This window comes from Loxodonta africana, chromosome 1 (assembly GCF_030014295.1).
Source record: "Loxodonta africana isolate mLoxAfr1 chromosome 1, mLoxAfr1.hap2, whole genome shotgun sequence".
NCBI lineage: Eukaryota > Metazoa > Chordata > Mammalia > Proboscidea > Elephantidae > Loxodonta > Loxodonta africana.
The window spans coordinates 41,213,012-41,234,182 of NC_087342.1; the positions used below are offsets into that span (position 1 = coordinate 41,213,012).

The 21,171-nt window shown below is 40.9% G+C and overlaps 1 protein-coding gene across 1 annotated transcript in view; it reads right to left on the minus strand.

Moving 5' to 3' along the window:
• The window catches only part of MYLK4 (myosin light chain kinase family member 4), a 135,307-nt gene that overhangs the window by 35,594 nt on the left and 78,542 nt on the right, over positions 1-21,171 (minus strand). Inside the window, exon 2 of the mRNA XM_064279812.1 lies at positions 2,042-2,120. Coding sequence (XP_064135882.1) covers positions 2,042-2,120 — 79 coding nt within the window. The remainder of the gene's footprint in view (positions 1-2,041; positions 2,121-21,171) is intronic.

Here is a 21,171-nt window from a genome sequence, read left to right on the forward strand (position 1 = left end):
GCAGACATGAGTTTCGTGATGAGAGGTGAGCATGTCAGCCTTTTGGGATCATGTGAAGCTGTGGCTTCCCGTCGACCCTAGCGAGGTGTGACGATGGAGGTGCCTGGCAGGCATCCAGACAGTCTCTCTAAACCTCACTGAGACCCTTTACAAAAGCAGTCATTTTATGGTAATACGTAACTCATTTGAGCTTCGTTTTTTTCACTCTCATTTATGCAGAAGAGAGAAATGACGAAACTAAAGCAAGGCAAAGGAAGCAATAATCACTCTGAATATGAACAGCAATGAGAGTACATTGGTGAAAGAATTTACCTAATTTCAGTTGCTCCTGACCTCCTTTACAGTGATGGACTTTCTTAGTAATAGCTATTATTTGTAATTCGTGGAGAATTAGACTTCTCCTAGATTTTAATATAGTATTTTCAAATAAAGTAAAAGTTATATCTAAAATCCCTAAAAAAAGTAAAGATGTTTGGATATTATTTGTTTCAAATAGATACTGTGCTTCATTATAACCTAGAAAAATTGATTTTGATTGGCTACAAAATTACTTAAGTTTATATACAAACTTTCCAATTCAGGAGGAAAATCATTCAATAATCTACTTTTTACTCAACCCTCGCAATATTTGTGGGAAAATAGCCAATTTGTCATATATTATGGAGTAGGTACACTATTTTAAGATATGAGTTTTCACAGGTAAATCTGGTTATTATTTAATACTTGATTTTAGGAATGATGTGCTCTGTATTACTAAAAGGAGTCCTGGAGGTGCAGTGGTTAAGCATTCAGTGGCTAACCAAAAGGTCAGCAGTTTGAATTCACCAGTTGCTCCTTGGAAACCCTATGGGGCAGTTCTACTCTGTCCTATAGGGCCGCTATGGGTCGGAATTGACTTGATGGCAATGGGTTTATTTCGGGTTTTTTTTTTTTTTTTTAATATTGCTAAAAATAAAACCTTTTCATCTGATCTTAAAAAATATATTGATTCATGTGAGTACTAATAATCATTGTCTCTGTCCACCAGTTGGTAGAAGAATTAGAAAACAATAAGATAGCTAAAAATGTCAAATGACAAGAAAATGTGGCCGTGAAAACACTACATAAGCCGGGCAGCTGGGTTCTCAATCACTGTTTGAAAACTGGCCTTTGATATCCTTTGACTTGGCAGTTGACATGGCCTTCAGGTTGCCAGGGCATGCAGATGTACTGTGGATATTGTGCTGTGAGCCCTACCTTTCATAGAATGAATCACCACTAGTTCCATCAACACACTGGTTGCTGTTTGCACACTTGTCCCACACAGATTCCTTTGCAGTTTCTGGTTCCCCCTTTTCCTTGGCTTCTCTTCCACTAGCATCTTCCTTAGAATGAAGCCCGTCTTTCTCTCCTTTGCACACTGGGCTTTCATTTCTATCCATAGTGACTTCCTTCTCATCTCCAACACTATCATGTTCTTGTCTTTTCCATCTCTCTGTGCATGAAATGTCTCTTCCATCTCTAGTCTCTCCTGGCTCTATGGGATTTCTTGGAGCAAAAGCTTCTCCCTTGTCCTGCCATCTTTCTGCAGGAAATGGGGCAAGACTTTTTTGAACTAGAAAGCCTTGGTCTTCTCCACTTTTTTCTTGCTGAGCTTATTAACCTTTTCTTCCACAGAGGAGGGCTGGTTCTTCTGACCAGATCTCTCTAGAAGCTACCACAGGACACAAAATATTTTAATGTAGACACATGTCATCAGTGTAATTTGGCTGCATATAATGGTATCTCTATTCAGGCTTCTCTTTATCAGCAGACATAAGCTTTTAAAAAGCAAAGTAGAAGCAAATATTCCGGGTTGACCGAAGTTGGGGTCCTAAAGACTTTTTTGTTTGAAACTAGTTGGATCCAAAGCCAGTCAGACAAAGGTATTCAAACTACACCTCTCCCTACATCTGAGCTTTGTGAATGTGTAACTTCCTCTGAATAAGAACGACAACAGCAAAAATGACTTTTGTAACAGAGCTCTCCTGTCTGTAAATATCTAGTCTTCAAGAGATGTTACCTGTGAGGGCTGAGGTCCTTTTGCTTGTGACAGGTGCTGTGTCCTTCAGGCTGGAGTGCGACCATACCTTTTCTTTAGCCTGTGGGTACACAAAGAGCAACTGAGGTAACACAGTGCATCAGGGTTACTCAGTCTCAGCTCCATTGACATTGGGGGCTGGATAATTCTCTTTGGGGGGGGGGGCTGTCCTGTGCACTGTAAGATGCTGAGCACCATCCCTGGCCTTTACCCACTAGATGTCAGTACCTTCCCCCCCCTAGTTGTGACAACCAAAAGTGTCTCCAGAGATTGCCAAATGTTCCCTGGGGGTAAACCTGTCTGCCTTTGAGAACCATTATATTACATGATTCAAATACAAAATTTAATAGTAATTTAGAGGGCAAGACAGTCTGAATTAATGATAATCTTCATAGCCTACAGTATTTGGAAGCAAATGTATTCACTACTTCCAAAGAGATTCTGTAAAACTCTGGCATTGTTTGTGGAAGAAAGTCCATCTTAATGCATAGATGAAAGGATATTGATAATTTGTATGCTACCCTTGACTTCTGCTTATATTGTCTTGATACCATTTATACATAAATCAAATAGAAATGAGAGGATATACGTGGATGTGCTCTGTAAACCAGAAAGTAGGAGACTAGAGTATGCTTTCATACACAGGAGCGCTTCCATTGCTTAGAACCAGATGGCTACTTTCCTAAGTGGATAAACATTCTGCTCAAAATCCTGGCTACTCTCAACTACTTTCGCAAATCCTTTCAAAGTACCAGGTAAAAGGTAAACATTAGCCCAATCCCCCCAAATTATCACAAATCCTAAAGTTATCTACTCTAAGTAAGTGAAATTGTATGGATGCCCAACGAATCAGTCTTTTTTTTTTTTCTTTTTCCTTCTAACAGAAAGAATCGCCTTCAGGAGATTTGCAGGCAAGTAACACAGTGTCAGTGCAGAGCAGCAATATCAAGACAAATTGCAAATAACTTTTCAACAATGTTCGGAACAGTTTCATTTTTCAGATGGGATTTAAAACACAGAGGCATGTTTGGTGAATCTGCGGAAACACCAAGAGTAGAGATTAGAGCCTTGGATTTTATAGTTTTCTTTTTAAGAGAACAAGCACTTCTCCTGTGGGAAAATGTTCTTCAGCTCCTCAGGTAAAGTCCAACCACCCTGCACTTCTCCAGCACTCAGCATACACCCCTCAGTAGCCATTGCAACATCATTGAGTTTTTTTTTTTTTTCTGTCAATTTGCCACAAGATTGTAAGGTCCTAAACAGAGCCCTGGTGGTGCAGTGGTTAAGAACTCAGGCTACTAACCAAAAAAGGTTGGCAGTTTGAATCCACCAGCCGCTTCTTGGAAACCCTACAGAGCAGTTCTACTCTGTCCTATAGGGTCGCTATGAGTTAGAATCGACTCGATGGCAACTGGTTTTTGGTTTAATGAACAAATGGCTTGGGTCAGGCACACCTTAGCCCTCAAAATGACCCCTTTGTTTTTTAACACTTTAAAGAGTTCTTTTGCAGTAGATTTACCTAATGCAATACATCGTTTCATTTCTTGACTGGTGCTTCCATGGATTTTGATTGTGGATCCAAGTCAAATGAAATCCTTGACAACTTCAATATTTTCTCTGTTTATCATGATGTTGCTTATTGACCAAGTTGTGAGGATTTTTGTTTTCTTTAAGTTGAGGTGTAATCCATACTGAAGGCTGTTGTCTTTGATCTTCATTAGTAAGTGCTTCAAGTTCTCTTCACTTTCAGCAAGCAAAGTTGTGTCATTCACGTATCACGTATAGTTCAGTTTCTGGGATTATTCGCTCAGCATACAGACTGAATAAGTATGGTGAAAGGATACAACCCTGACATACACCTTTTCTGATTTTAAACCACTCATTACCCCCTTTTGTTCTGTTCAAATGACTGCCTCTTGGCCTGTGTACAGGTTCCGCTTAAGCAGAATTAAGTGTTCTGGAATTCTCATTCTTCGTAATGTTATCCATAATTTGCTATGATCCACACAATTGAATGCCTTTGCATAGTCAATAAAACACAGGTAAACATCTTTCTGGCATTCTCTGCTTTCAGCAGAGATCCACCTGACATCAGCAATGATATCCCCTGTTCTATGTCCTCTTCTGAATCCAGCTTGAATTTCTGGCAGTTCCCTGTCAATGTACTGCTACAACTGTTTTTTAATTCCCTTCAGTTAAATTTTATTTGCATGTGATATTAATGATATTTTTCAATAATTTCCATATTACTTTGGATCACTTTTCTTTGTGATGGGCACAAATATGGATCTCTTCCAGGTAATTTATTCAGGTAGCTGTCTTCCAGATTTCTTGGCATAGACCAATAAGTGCTTCCAGTGTTACATCCATTTGTTGAAGCATCTTAATTGGTATTCCGCCAATTCCTGGAGCCTTGTCTTTTGCCAATGACTTCAGTACAGCTTGTACTTCTTCCATCAGTACCTTTGAGGTTAAGGCACTCCTGACCCAGACCATGTTATTTTCAGTGACCTTTTTTTCAGATGCATGTGAAAGCTGGACAATGAATAACACAGAAGAAAAATCAATGCCTTTGAATTATGGTGTTGGCAAAGGATAGGAACTGCCAGAAGAATGAAAAAATCTGTCTTGGAAGAAGTACAGCCATGATGCTCTCTAGAAATGAGAATGACAAGACTTAATCTCACTTATTTTAGACATGTTATCAGGAGGGACCAATACCTGGAGAAGGACATCATGCTTGATAAGGTAGAGGGTCAGCAAAACGGGGAAGACCCTTTACTAGACTGACACAGTGTCTATAACAATGGGCACAGGACTGCGCAATGTTTTGTTCTGTTATACATAAGGTTTCTCTGAGTCAAAACCGTATCAATGGTACCTAACAACAACAACAATGGACAAATGGAGGCCCTGGGTGGTGCAAACTGTTAATGTGCTCAGCTGCTAATGGAAAGGTTGGCAGTTCAATTCCACCCAGAAGTACCTTGGAAAAAATCCTGGTGATCTACTTTTGAAAAATCAGTCATTGAAAACCCCATGGAGCACAATTCTATTCTGGCCCACATGGGGGTGCTGTGAGTACTGATCAACTCCATGGCAACTGTTTTTGTTCTTTTGTTTGTTTGTTAAATGGACAAAAAGACTGGCTCATTCTTGAATCCTGGCATTTAGCCCACAGGCTAGCACATAGTGATGACGGTGATGATGATGATGGTGATGACGGTGATGGCAGCTAACATGTATTAAGCCTGACTGTTTGCCAGGCACTATTCTAAGCACGTTACAGTATTAACTCAGTTGCTCCTCATAGCAACCCCTTGGGGTAGAAACTATTAACCCCATTTTATAAGTGAAGTTGGCTAATTTCCCAAGGTTATACACCTTGGATATGGCAGGGCTGGCATTCTAATTCCACCGTCTACTTCAGTCTGTGCTCTTAGGCACTACATTTTCCTGTTACTCTGAAAAAAAAAAGGAATAGAAGGATTTCGGCCAAGTTACATTGTTAAAATTTATTGAATATTTACTACATAGTCGGCACCCCAGTAGATAAGAAAAAAGATTAGGACAGAAGGACAGAAAACAAATTAGCAGAATGAAGAAATAGATATTTATTGTCAAAAGATTGGAATTAACATGAAAGAGAGGAACAATAAGTCCAGTCTTAAAACCATATACCCAAATTAGTTAACTAAGTTCAAAAACACTTTTTATGAAATGTCGTGTTTAAGATATTTTAGAACTTTGTCTTTCGCTGCTTCCCTTTCCAAGTGAAAACCCCTGGTGGGTAGGAATTGTGCCTCTAGGTTTATTTTGTATGGCATGAATACTGTGGCAAAAGCATATGGTGTACATTGTCAAGGCCAGTCAATCAAAGTGTTTGGTTGTAGGAATCCTTGGATGCTGAGGAAGCAGCGTTAGTCTAAGGCCAGTGAAGCATCCACAGCGAAACGCCCACAGGCTGTGAATGCCTTCCTGGGGTCCAGCAGTCCTACTGCACCAGCCAGCAGAGCTGTCAGTCCTGAGGGATATCAGAACCAGCTTCCAGATGAGGGTGGTTTTTCTTTTCCAATTATACCACATATGTTTTATCATTTAAAGAGTGTAAGGAGGCATTTAGGCATTGCTACAGGCTATCATATTTTTATTTTCCTATATAATACTGACATCTAGAGGCATTTTGAGCTGGAGAGTTTTCAAAAAAACAGAGGTAGTATTTCTCCTTTTCTGTTTGCTGACAGCAACTGTATAAACTTCAAAACGAAGCACGTTCGCTTAGTATTTCCAAGTTATGTGTAGAAGTTGCTAAAATAAGAAGCAAACAGATTGCTGTTTGGATAAGCCTTGTTTGTTGTCCAAAACTGAAGCAGTTTTCTACTGATCAGAGCCACTAGAACCAATGTTGTTAAGTATGATGTTCCTGAAAGGATTCCAATCCTCGTTCCCTGTTAATAGAAAACATGCCGCGGGCTCTGCCCCTCAGCCCAGTTCACGGTGATGGCTGAGAAGGCAGAAGGGTCTCATTTTATTCAAATCCATTCACTTAATAAACATTTCATGTTTGTATATCCGTTCCTTTTGTAGCTATCTAACGGTTTCCCTTATAATAATGTATCAGTGGATTTGGAATGACACAGGGAAGACAGGTGACTTGGCCCAGATTCCCAAGTACCCAATTCACAGTTGTGCTCTGACCACTCTGTGGAGCTTTCTAGACTGGTCTCCTAGTGGAACGTGTGTACCCATGGAGTGTCCAAGGCAGCCTTTCAGGGTGCAGGAAGAAGATATTAGTGCTCTTATCCCTATTTTATTCCATTCCTTTGAAATTTATATCTTACGTATGTTTCAAGATATATATTAATTAAACTGTATACACACATAATTTATAAGTACTTATAATATATTAAAAAAAGGTCCCCAAGTGGCACAAATGGTTTGCATTCAACTACTAACCTAAAGGTTAGCAGTTTGAACCTACCCAGTGGCTCCACAGAAGAAAGGCCTGGCAATCTGCTTCTGTAAAGATTAAAAAAATACAGCCAAGAAAATCCTATGGAGCAGGTCTGCTCTGTAACACTTGCAGTTGCCATGAGTCAGGATTGACTTAATAGCCATGTGTTTTGGTTTTATAACATATTAAATATTATTTATAAAAAACACTGTTTTTATAACATTAAATATTATTTATTAAAATAAATATTATTTATTAAAATAAATATACATGTATTGGTTGTCAGTGTGTATAATTTATAAATAATAAATATGTTGAGGGTGTATTCATTTTTTTTTCTGATAGCAGTGCAAAATCAAAATAGTTTAAAGATCATTCACTATTCAATTGTTCAAATGCCTACTTGACTATTTAAGGCAGTTGTAAGCACTGTATATTCCTGTCTCTGTTTGCAGCTTCACTCATTGCCATAGAATTAGGACTTTAACAAGAGGGCAGCATAAACCCACAGTGTGCGCCCAGCCACTGGAAATGAGCTCACCCTGGCCCTATATCACAAGCCTTTCCCAGGTCACTAAAAGCCTTCCACTCTTCCTGAAAGTGGCGGAGTAACCTAAAGGGAAAGTCAGTCAATTGGACAACTTTGCCTAGTCCCTCTTTCATTACCATTCAATAACAAGTAATGTAAAAGATAGATCCTAACACGAATTTAACTTTGTTGCTGCTCATCTGACCCCTACAAAGCTGTGCCAGTTTTCTGCATTGTTGTGCTGCTGGTGGTCAGGTCTATGCTCCCAGTGGAGTGTAGGTCCCCTCTTGAGCTTCGTATCCCCAGCACAGCACGGGGCGCAGGGCTCCCCAAAGGCTTGATGAACAAAGGTGCCAGTGAAGGAAGAAGCCTGTGCTTCTGAAATGGTGCGTCCGTTGTGAGAACGTTCCTTCATAAGGCAGAACCACTGGAGGAGCCGGACCATCCTGGCATCATCCACCCAGGACACGTCAGTAAAAATCTTCCACTTTTCCTGAAAGTGATAGAATAACCTAAAAGAGAATTCACTCAATTGGACGACTTTGCCTAGTCTCTCATTCCCATTGAGTAACAATTACTGTCACGGTTCTCATATCTTTGCATCACTTCATTGAATATCCACAGCCCTGCAGTTTGGGGTTAGAGCTGCCACAGCGAATGATTTGTTTAACATCACATATGGGACGCAACTAGACTATGTTGTTTTTGTTGTTAGTTGCCATCGAGCTGGCTCTGACTCACAGTAACCCATGTACAACAGAATGAAATATTGCCAGCCCTGTGCCATCTTCACAGCAGTTGGCATGCTTGAGTCCATTTTGGGGGCCACTGTGTAATTTGAGTGCCCACCAACCTAGGGGGCTCATCTCCCAGCACCATACTGGACAATGTTCTGTTGTGATCCATAGGATTTTCATTGGCTAATTTTTGGAAGTAGATTGCCAGACCTTTCTTCCTAGTCTGTCTCAGTCTAGAAGCTCCACTGAAACCTGTCCACCACAGCTGACCCTGCTGGTATTTGAAATACTGGTAGCATAGCTTCCAGCATCACAGCAACATGCAAGCCTCCACAGTACAACAAACTGACAGATGGGTGATGGAACTATGTGCCCTGAACTAAATGTTTTTCAAGTTATTGCTTAAGGCTGAAAAGATCAATGCTTTTTAGTAATTTTAACCTAATGCTTAGAAATATAAAAACAAAATTATAACATTTGGTAATGACTCTTAAACTTGGATTAGACTCCTAAGAAAGAAGAGAAAAAAATAAACCCTAAAAGAATACAAAGAGAGGACTTTTCGGAAGAAATATTAAAACTCCATTTCCTTGCTTGAACATAAAAGAATTTTAGAAATCATTCTGTAAAGTCATCCTTAGTGCACTCTCATATTCCTTGTGTGTGAAGTGAGTAGACAGCCCAAAGTCCTAGCAGATAGAAGGAATTCTCGCAAAGCGTGGCCTGTTTGTGGCCTGTGGGGACCAGCCTGGTGTAAAGCAGGACAGCATCCGGCTGACCAGCTCAGGAAGGGAACGTGTTACCCTTGACCTCAGAACTCAGTAAGTGGATCCTCCCCAGGCTGCTGAGGGAATGAGAGTGATCGCACGCTCACCTGAGAAAATAACGCTGCCAGGAAAATTAAAGCCTTTGGTACATCCACAATGACATGAACAGTGCTTCGTTCAGAAGCCACATAAACACGGCTCTTCAAAAACACAGATTAAGAAAGGACCTGAAATTAAGGTGCTGATTCAGGAAAGTCTAATTGGTCCAGCTGTCAGGTGAACTTGCATGGATAATTTTAATTCTATCCAATTATAATATGCAGTAAGCAGTACTATTTAATAATTAAAAAAGTGTACTATCACATGTAACAGCCCCTCTAGCAAGAAAAGACTGGACAGAGCAAAGTGCTAGTCACATTTACTCTATTCACTTATTTTTTACTGGAAACTGTCTTTTCTTTCTTAATATGCTTTCAAGTTTGCTTATTCCAGTAACCCCCTCGTTATAGCAGAGACCATGGGGTGAAGTGTTTGATATTGAGGAAGTGTGGTAAGACCAAGAACGCTGATGGACTTTGGGTGCAGTAGAGGACAGAGATGTCTCAAAAGAAAGGCCTGGCAATTTCCTTCCAAAAAACGTGGCCATTAAAAATCCTGTGGACACACATCTACCCCATCGCCACCAGAATTTAAGGTGAGGACCAAAGTTACAAACTATTAAAAAATGTTTGCTTTCCCTTATTTTTATGTCCTGCCTATCCTTATCAATTTGAAGGAAAACAGATAAAATTGACTTTGAACAAATTAAAACGTTTCACCTAAATATTTGGGCACATTGGTTCTTGTGCCCAACAGCATACCCAATGGATGAACTTAACTAAAACATCTTAAAAATGATTCATACTTTTCTATTTCCTCCCCATTACCACCTTGCCTGTCTTCCCTAAACAGAAAATACCGGAACTTCTGACTCATTACCATTCTTTTAATCCGCTAAAAGTACCAAAACGACTTAACGTGGCCTTTGAGGCCCTGCCTGGTGGCCCTCACCTCTCTGTCCAGCCTCAGCTTGCCCAAACTCTCTTTTTCTCTAACACAGTGTTTCTCAAGCCTGGCTCCATGCTAATACCGCCTAAGGCACTTCTGGAAAATGCTGATGTCTGGGCCCAGCCTGGGGAGAAGCCCGGACACTGGTATTTTCTTTAATGCTCCCTCAGCGGATCTAATGTGCTGGGAGGCCTGGACCCTCCGCCCCATCAGCCGCAGTCACTCTGGCCTTTTCTCAGGCCTCCACTCACCCACGCTCCGCTAGCCCCAGGTCTGAATGGCAGTGATAACAACGGAGACCAAGTGTTTCTCTTAATCCCTGGTTCCTCCCACCGTTCAGCAAGTGCCCTTGATCCTTTCCGGCCTGGATTATCTACCAAGCCACTGCCTCTTCCTCATCGCCCACCCAGGGGCACATATGGGGAAATGAGCTTAAGGGCAGACCACCTTGGAGACCACAAAACCTCCCCTCAGAAAATTACCTGTGAGACATCTAGGGGTGCAAGCCAATGAGGCAGCCAATGTGCACACTATGTCTCATAGCCCTCAGCCCGAAACCTTCCTGACTTGCTTCTTGGCCAAAATTCAATAATGGAAAGTGACTTAATTGTCACCAAAACGGAAGGAGCCGGGATAAAGTTGAGAAACGCTACTATACCAGTTGTTGTGGTATCAACTCCAACTCTCAGAGGCCCCATGTGCCAGAACAGAGCTGTGCTCCACAGGGTTTTCAGTGGCTGATTTTTCGGAAGTAGACCTTTCTTCCAAGGTGCCTCTGGGTTAGCAGCTGAGCATGTTAGCCGTTTTCACCACCCAGGGACTCCGTACAGGGCACAGAATTGTGTATAGCACTTTACACAAAAATATATCTGAGAAGAACTAGATGGTGCCACTACCGACTCTCTGACAGGGATCATAATAGAGGGCCTCAGACAGAGCAGAAGAAAAGTGTAGAACAAAATTCAAATTCACAATAAAAGACCAGACTTACTGGTCTGACAAAGACTGGAAGGACCCCTGACACTATGGCCTCCGAACACCCTGCTAACTCAGAACTGAATCCATCCCCGAAGTTCACCTTTCAGCCAAAGATTAGACAGCCCTATAAAACAAACAATAGCACATGTGAGGAATGTTCAATCAACTATAGGAGACCAAACGGGCAACACCTGCCAAAAGAGAGAGACGAGAAGACAGGAAAGGGCAGGAAAACTAGATGAACGGACACAGGGAACCAGGGGGGGGAGGCAGAAAGGGGAAGAGTGCTGACACATGGCAGGGCCTGCAACCAATGTCACAAAACAATTTGCGTCTAAAATTTTTGAATTAAAAACTAATTTGTGCTGTAAACTTTTACTTAACACACACTAAAATTTTTAAAAATGTAAAAATCAAAACAAATATATGTTTGTCGTTGTTAGATGCCGTTGAGTAGGTTCTGACTCATAGTGACCCAATAGGACAGAGTAGAACTGCCCCATAGGGTTTCTAAGGAGCAGCTGGTGCATTTGAACTGCTGACTTTTTGGTTAGCAGCCAAGCTCTTAACCACTACGCCACCAGGGCTCCATATATATGTATATATATATGAAAGACGTAATCATGGAATGTGTTTGCCACCCCCAGGGTTCAGGGTTCTGTAACCAGAAAAGCCCTTGAGCATTTCAAAATCTATGTGATAAGGTTGCAAAGACACTGCAATGGTGCATATGTGTGTGTGTGTTTGTGTGTGTGTGTGTGTGTGTGTTAATACCAATTTCAAAAGCAGGTATAAATGGAATTATTTTTGTTCATTTGATTAAAATGAGTCTATTATACTATACAAGAGTAAACCTTGGAATGTTTTTACATGAAGTTTACAGCATTTTTTCATCACCTAATAAAATGCTTTGATTTCTTCCCGCCTCAGACAGTTTTATAAAGCATTCATTTCACAGAATGTTCTTGGTATGCTTTTTAATTTTTATTTCAGGTTCACGTTTATCACCCCATCTCCTGTCTCCTGGTCCAAGCTTAAGCAGCCAAGCTGCAGTCCATCTCTCCTCACCGGCGAGCTCAGGGAGGCAGGTAGGCCCGCAGGGGTCACGGAGCACAGCCTTTCCCATGTGGGGCCAGGTATGGTCCCGTGGGCTGTAAGGGACCTCTTGAGAGCTGAGCTCTAGACTCGCTGATTTCCTCTCTGATCTTGGGCAAAATATTTAACCTCCTAATAGTTTACCTTTCCACATCTTCCCCTGAACAGGAAATTCTGCACACATATGACAAAGCAAAGTAGCTTCAAAAAGCTAGCTCTGAAAAGCAGTAAGAGGCTGCAAAGGTCTTAAAAAGTCTCTGAATTTGGAATATGTAAGACAAACCCTGTAGATATAAAACCATCAGTTATTTATATCCCCAAACATTTCGTTGTCTAGTCGCTTCTCCTCGAGGTGGGTCCATGGGCCAGCAGCATCGACATCCCCTGGGAGCCTGTTGGATATGCAGGTTCAGCCCCTCCGCACAGCCCAGCCATGAGCATCTGCATGTAACCAATCCCAGGGGACTCCTGTGCACACTGTATTCAAGAAACATGGGCCTAGATAACATCCGTGCTGACTTGGTATGAAGAAACATTTCATAATAATACTTGTGTCAGTTTGCTGTACTGTGGTGGTTTGTGTGTTGTGACAATGCTGGAAGCTATGCTACTGGTATTTCAAATACCGACAGGGTCACCCATGGTGGACAGGTCTCAGTGGAGATCCCAGAATAAGACAGACTAGGAAGAAAGGCCTGGAAATTTGCTTCCAAAAATTAGCCAATGAAAACCCTATGGATCACAACAGAACTTGGTCTTGGTATGGTGCTGGAAGATGCGCCCCCTGGGTTGGAAGGCACTCAAAGCACACAGTGACCTCAACAATGGACTAGAGCATAGCAACAATCGTGAAGATGGTGCAGGACCAGACCACGCTTTCTTCTGTTGTACACGGGGCGTCATGAGTCAAGCCAATTTGCAATAGCTCTTTCCTTTGAAATGACTGCTTAAATTTCTTTGTACATCACCTAGCCCAACACTAAAATAAATGACTTTGCATTTTACCACTAAAGTCCTAGATAATAATCCTAAAGGCAAGTAAGTAGCCAGTTTAACTATAAGGTCCCTTCAGCTCTAAAGTTATATGACTCCGCATCACCTGTAAGAAAGCTTGGCACAGCTAACAAGCATGCTCAGAAGCTTTTGATGTGCGTGAAAGAGAACGTTTCTCTGGTGTGTTCCCAGATTCTTAAGTAAGAATGGGTGGAAAATCATAGAAAGAAATGATGTACTTGTTTGTTTGGCTGTGTACTCATTATTTGTCTATTTATTTATTTACCTGTTATTGTCTATTTAATTCTTCTCCATTTCTCAGAAGGCAAGGGCTTTGCTGCTGTGAAGTAATAAGGCTCTCCCCACTGCATTAGGCCCCATCAACATAAAGCCAAACCAAACCTGTTGCCATTGAGTCGATTCAGACTCATAACAACTCTATAGGACAGAGTAGAACTGCCCCATAGAGTTTCCAAGGAGCGCCTGGTAGACTCAAACTGCCAACGTTTTGGTTAGCAGCTGTAGCTCTTAACCACTGCACCACCAGGGTTTCCACCAACAACATAAAAGGAGTTTTCAGTGGGACTTTATCAGTAAAGCCTCCCATTTTCCCCTTTCTACAAAGGGGAAGGAATGTGACAGGAATAGCCTTGGGGCTCTTCGAACTTCTTCTCAAGCGTTGTTCTGCTGTAGTTATCAGTGAGGAGGTGAGGGGGGTTCTGAGCTTGTAAGACACATCCCCTCCCCAGTTGCATTTCAAATTCTTGGTTTCTACCAGCCATGGCAATGACCCCATTCTGCCTGTTTTCACAGGGAACTGTATCAGCTGATTTGAACAGGAATTACAATCTGTTGTTCTCTAAGGCAGGAGAGGCTGTTCAATGAACAGCAGCCAAAATCAAAACAAACGCAAAGAAGGTAGCAGTTTTTTGTGGTGCAAATCAGCTGTTTATTCCACATCTTGGCTGAAGGCAAAACAAGGAGAAATCCGCTTAAATCTAACATCACAGATTTAAATGAGATATTAGAAAGAAATGAAGGTAATGGTAGGAGTTTGCCTCACGATCCAGTGGACTATGAACACAACTCTTTTGGATTCCTAACTAATTGAACACAACATTTGAAAGGTTCAAAATAAGAAATAGAAAACTTCCCAAATCATGAAATGCATTTGAATTTGGAAAGACCTTAAAAGCATGTAAGCCCAATCAGTTCAACTGGAGTAGAGAAAATGAAATTCGACTTATTTACCCTAATTATAGGACATTTTAAATAACGTTTAAAATATTTCTACTAAAAGGGGTGGCTGTTGATTTTACTGGTGATTTTATCCCCAACATATTTATCTTTAAAAACATTACAGGGCACAGTTGAGTACAGCCTTTCCGTCATTATTCTCTCATTAAACCCTTGCCCATCTCCACACCTTTCAAACGCACACATAGTTCTCAACATTGCATTTGTTATTATACTGCAGTTTTCTATGACGTTTAGAAGAAGTGGGCATATGTAGATTAATTTATGTTAGGTATCAGAACAAGCTTGGAGTCCTTAGGTGGCACAAACGGTTAAGTGCATGGCTGCTAACATCAAAGTTGGAGGTTCGAGCCCACCCAGAACTGCCTCAGAAAAAATCAGCCATTGAAGACCCTGTGGAACACAGTTCTACTCTGACACACATGGGGTTGCCATGAGTTGGAATCAACTCGAGGGCAACTGGTTTGATTTTTTGAGGTTATTGGTGTAAGCATAAGCATTAATTTTGTGTTTGGTGCCAGGTTACTATACCGAGAGGTGCAGAGATAGGTCAATTTAACTCTAAAGTGAGTGTTTCTGTAGGAGGAAAAAATGCTCTCATATAAAACATCTACCTGTCTTAGTTATCTAGTGCTGCTATAACAGAAATACCACAAGTGGATGGCTTTAACAAACAGAAAGTTATTCTCTTACAGTTTAGGAGGCTAGAACTCTGAATTCAGGGCACCAGCTCCAGAGGAAGGTTATCTCTCTGTCGGCTCTATGGGAATGTCCTTTCATCAATCTTCCCATGGCCTAGAAGCTTCTCAGCACATAGACCCCAGGTCCAAAGGACACGCTCACTCCCAGCTCTTCTTTCTTGGTGGCATGAGGTCTCTCTCTCTGCTTGCTTTTCTCTCCTTCTGTCTCTTGTAAGATAAAAGGTGATGCAGGCCACGCCCCAGGGAAACTCCCCTTCCATCAGATCAGGGCTGTGACCTGAGTAAGTGTGTTGCATTCCACCTTAATCTTTTTAAACATAATCTAACCTTGTCTCATTAACCACAGGCAGAGATTAGGATTTACAACACATAGGAAAATTCATCAAATCACAAAATGGAGGACAACCACACAATACCAGTAGTCATGGCTTAGCCAAGTTGACACATATTTTGGGGCAGCACAATTCAATCCACAACAACATCCTAATGGACAGGATGAAGAGAATTATATTATCACCTGCAGAAAATATCTAAACAGAGTCTGTAACCTTCAGAGAGAGCATGTGCACCGCCTTCCCTGCCTCCAGAGAGCCTACTTGGAGGCTCTGTAAGTGGAGAGGGGCAGGGCCATGCCACTGGAGAATTTCCATCAGAGCAAAACCACGCTGACTTGTGCTTCTACCTTCAAGGAGACTGTCTGCCAGCTAACCCAGCACAGCAATAAATAAACACCTACAAGGAGGGGACAGCTGGCCTCAGCAGCAGAAGGGTACACTCACAGATGGCAAGTTCAACCATGGGTATTCCAAGAGCAGAATGGAAGTCTGTTTTCAGTTAGGAGTCACATATAAAATGCACCATCTATGTTTACTACATGCAGCTGCACCTTCCTCACATTTAACGAACTTTTTCTTTGTGAACGCTGACCTACACACAACGGGAACGACCTTAACTAAGTATCAGGAGCAAAATGCCTGTGTAAAACACCACTGGCCAGTAGGTGCTTGCTATCCCTCTGTGAACTGCGAGGTACTATATACTTCATACTCATGAGCTAAGCGATTTCATCAGCTTTCAAAAAATAAACCTAAACTATGAAATTAGAAATTGCTTAAAAATAGTAACTCTTTCCAATTATTCTGGTCATATCTCATTATTTTCATGTATTAATATTTAGGCAATAGTCTAAATATACTTGAATTTCACATGTAATGAGATCAGTTCAATTTGGCACTAACCATCACTGTAAAATTTCTCATTTCGATTTAATCAGATATATAGCAACATATTTTTCAAACCGATTTCATTATTGGTAGAACACATTTATACAAATATGTAATTTACTATAGTGACATCAGTCAAGTCTGACCATGAAAAGCTCTTCATATGCTATTACTTTGCTGTTGTTCATTTTTATTCAGATTGGCACCAACTTTTCCTACCTAATAGAGAAGGTAGGTTATTTAAAAATAGCTAAGTTCAGTCTCCAGGTAGATGTTACAAAAGTACTAAGTACATTTTATGAATTCTACTCTTTTAGTTAGTATAAGCTGAGAATTTTTCTTTACCGGAAGTTGTGACAATAATGAGAGATATCAAAGTCAAATGCAGCTTTTCTTTTCAATTTTAAAGTATTTTAACCAAATGAGGATTGAAATTTCTATGAAAATCCATATCCTATAAAAATCCTCAACTCAAAACCCTCAGACCTGTATTTTTTAAGTGATTAAATAACTGACTAGTTTATAATACAATATGAATATATATTTTAAATGAAATAGTATACCATTCATATGTATTTCATCTGTACCCGTATTTTTATTAAAATATTGCTCCCATCAATATTGATTTAACCAGATCCAGGTCAAAGTGTGTACATAACCTTTTCTCTCTAGGTAATCTCATATCTTTAATAAAATTTAAAAGTAGGAGTTTTGATAGTAGTAATCACTACCTTATATCTAAACACATTTTTCCAAACAATGTTTTATTTTAATAATAATTGAAAATAACTTATCTTACTAAGTGTAAGTACAAATAATAACACCAGCTCCAAAACAGAAGTTGAGAAAGATTATAGCAAATCTATCATATACTAGTGCTTAGAAATAAGAAAACTACGTGCTTATGAGTAATATTTTTTGATGAAAACCCCATTTTTTAAAATTTGACTTTTAACATTATATGTTGTTACATTCTCCCCCTAAGGCTTTGTGAATCATTTTCCAGAGGATACCAAAAAGCTGATCTTTGCTAAGCTTAGATAAGCAAATATCAGCTCTTTGTATTCTCTGAGAAATGATTCACAAAACCTTTGCCATACAACACAGTCTTCATTATCATGAATTTTTGCAATGAAAAAAAAATCATGGTAACAAAGCAGAAGGAATTATTATCCAATCTCAAAAAAGCATATTTGCATTAACTTAAGTTACCATTAGTCCCAGGCAGCCCAGGAGGCAACTGGCTACTCCAACTATGCTTAGAGTATTCTGAGAATTCTGACAGCTCTCAACATCTCACAACGTTCTTGTTCTGGTATGCCCAGGACAATATGTTCCAGTTCACTTAATCTTCTGGTGTGTTAATGTGTGCTCCAGCTCATAACTAAACATTCTGATCTCATCTCTACATAGTTTCTTTAACGTTGAAATCTTTATATTATAGAAAGGCCTGGGTTTGTCTTCTGGCTTCTATATCTCAGTGTATTTTCCTGCATAGCTCATATCCTTGAAAACACTGTCTGGTTTCTTTCTAAATGAGAAACTCTAATATAGCAATTTTTTTTAAATCTGAAAAGTCAAACCTCCTTTCTCAAACCAGGTACCTATCAGATTTTATATTGCCCCATTGCCTTAGAAGAGCCTTTGACTTCTGCAGCTTGATAATACAAAATTGACTAGGGATGCCATAGAGCTTATCCTTTTATTTTTCGTAATTAGAAACTGATAGCAGTTTGAAATTTATTTCTGCTTTGGTCATTATAACACTTTACTAGTCTGATGGTCTCCTTGTCTGCTTGACATCTATGAACATTGAATGAAGATTTATTCCTCTTGGACAACTCATCAACCCTTTCAACCAAACTATCCAGATGATTCCAAAATGTTATCTCTATTCTCATAACCTCAGTGGTTACTAGACCTTCACATTAGGTCATGCTGCAAGAATTTTAAACTCTACGTATCTAAAATACGACTCAACATCGTACACCTCAACTGGCTTGCCTTCCTGTTGTCCCAATTTCTGTCAGTAGTTTTACGATACTTCTGTCTGATTGGTGGATCTATCAATAAAGCATGGGATCCCACCTGAAGCAAGACAGAGCTGGATCTGTGCCTTGCAGTAGTCCTCATCCTCCCGTTGGCCATATATAACAAAGCAGGTTCACCCACCTTAGGATACAAGGCCACGACAGGCTCCAGTCAAAGTTTAGTCATGCAATGACACCAGGAATCTAGGAGGTCAGTAGAGCACAGCACATGGGAATCTAGGGAAACGTTGCTCTGAATTCCAGCCAGGAGGACTAAATTTTGAAAGGCCTGCCCATGGTTAGTAGGGCCCTAGCTACCGAGCTCAGGTCCAAGGAGGGAGTCCAGGCTCTAGGACTGAGTCCAACAAGGGCTTAGTGTAGATTTAGTTCTTGTACGTACAACCACATCTTGGAATGGGGACTGACAGAGCCTGGTCCTGATATCTGGGTCATATTTGGTAAATGGAGCACTCTGCTGTGGAGACCCAGGCCTAGGAGACTCATTATGAGACTCTGAGGTGCCAGCAAGGGTGAGCTGCACATCTGTGAAGCACAAAGCACCAAGATCAGCTTAGGCTTCATGCCATGGCTTGAGGTCCAGAAACGAGCCCAGTGTCCACACAGAGGCGATCCATCTCCCAATGACTCTGATAGGAAGAAGTTCCCAAAACGAAAGCTCCACTGTACCAGGAAGGGCAGAGAGGCCAAAGCTGCACAAGTGGTTCTGCTTCACACTGAGCCTGAGGGTTCAGAGATCACCGAGACTGGCCTGGGGAGGCTAAGGCACGAAGCGACCTTGGAAATGAGGTGGACCTTTCACTCAGAAGTCCCTGAAGTAAAGTTAAAATGCACATTATAGGGCCATGATTCCTAACCCTAGCAACACAATAGAATCACCTGGAGAGACCTTTCGAAAAATACTAATACTGGTGTCCTATCCCAGACCAAAATCCAAACCCAAACCCACTGCCGTCAAGTGGATTCAGACTCATAGCAACCCCATAGGGTTTCCAAGGCTTTAAATATCTACTCAAGCAGACGACCACATCTTTCTCCCTCGAAGTGGCTGATGATTTCAAACCACCAACCTTTCAGTCAGCAGGTGATCACTTTAACCACTGCTCCTACAGGACACGTGGTTACATTTAATATTTTTTATCGTAAGTATGGTTAATATTTTTTATCATAAGTATGTCACATGCAATATTTGAGATACAATTATACTAAAAAATTCATTCATTGTTTATCTGAAATTCAATGTCAACTAGTGTCCTGTACATGGCAACCCTGTATGATTCTAATGTGCAGTCAAGGATTAAGAACAATTGTCCTAGTATTAGCTGGCTAAGGTGCCGTTCCTAGAATCCACATGTAAAATGGCAGCGTCACACCTCGTCTAACTTCAGGGGCAGGAGTAAGAATCAAGATCAGGATCAGCCCAAAGCTAATTCCTATGAGGTGGAGGTCAAATATTCCTCCACTCCTCAGGCTTTGTACCAATTCTGACACCAGATGTCCCTACAACAGCACTCGCTGCTTGTCTGCTGGGTTTGATAATTCATTGTAATGGCTACACAGAACTCACAGACCATACTCGTGATTGAGTTTTATTAGGGAAATAACAAGTTGCAATTCAGGATCAGGAACAACCTGGAAGTAACACGAACAACTCAGGATACAGGTCTTTGATCACGACAGGTTCTTTTTGGTCATGCCTGTAGGCAGGCCCCTGCTACCCAGCCCCATTCAGGCCTGGCCTCTGTCCAGCTCAGGAAAGTGTTACAGCTTTTTAGCTCATGCCTAAGTATCCAGAGGTACCGCACTCAGCCAGGAAACCTCCTGCCTAAAGGCGCTCAGCTCTCTTGCTCCCTGGGTCAGCGAACCCACTGCAGCTATCTGCCAGTCCCATGCTGCTGCTGCCTCCAGTGTTACAGCAATCTGTCTCCTGGGTCTACGAGGTTCTCAGCGTAGGGACCCTGGGTCCAAAGGATGCGCTCCACTCCCAACACTTCTTCTTGAGCCCCCATCCCCCACCTCTGGGATTGGCTCTTTTTAAGCCTAGCAGGATGACAAAACTAACCAATCCCCTTGGTGGGCCATGGTAACTTATTTGCATATCCCAGCCAATCCTACAAGAATTTTACACAGCTTGTTTACATAGTCTCAACCCCACAAGGGTTACATGCACCTTATTTGCATTATCAGACTGTCCAGTCCCCACAAGGGCTCCATGCACTTTATTTGCATATTCCCACCCAATCATTCCATGGAAGATACAAGGCCGTGGCTAGAAAGGTCACATAAAAGTGATTCATTGCACTGCATTGTGAAATTGTCTTAAGTGGAAAGTGAATTCTGAAGCCCTAGCCAAGTCTCCTCTTTCAGTTTTGGTTAACTAGGGTTTAATTCAATAAACTTTAATAATGTGTGTTGGGCATGCACTAGGATTTAAAGACAGAGAAATATTGTCCCTGCCCTCAAGGAACTAACAGTCCAGAGGTAGAGGAAAATAAGATTTTCTACACTTGAACATATATTTCATTAAAATAAGAAATCATTACTTTAAAAGAGTAAAATATTTAACTAATTAATAATTAGCCACACTGACATTTCTGTTTATAAGACAATTTCACTAGGAGGAAGACTTAGAGAAATAAAACACCTCAATTTTTTTTTTTTTTTTGTAGAGGTATGAAGAATACATTCTCAAAAATGAACAACTTTTTAATACTGGTCTAGAGCTCCCCTCACCTATAGGCTTTGTGGCACTGAAAGCCATTTCCAGCTTTCGATTATGTCTC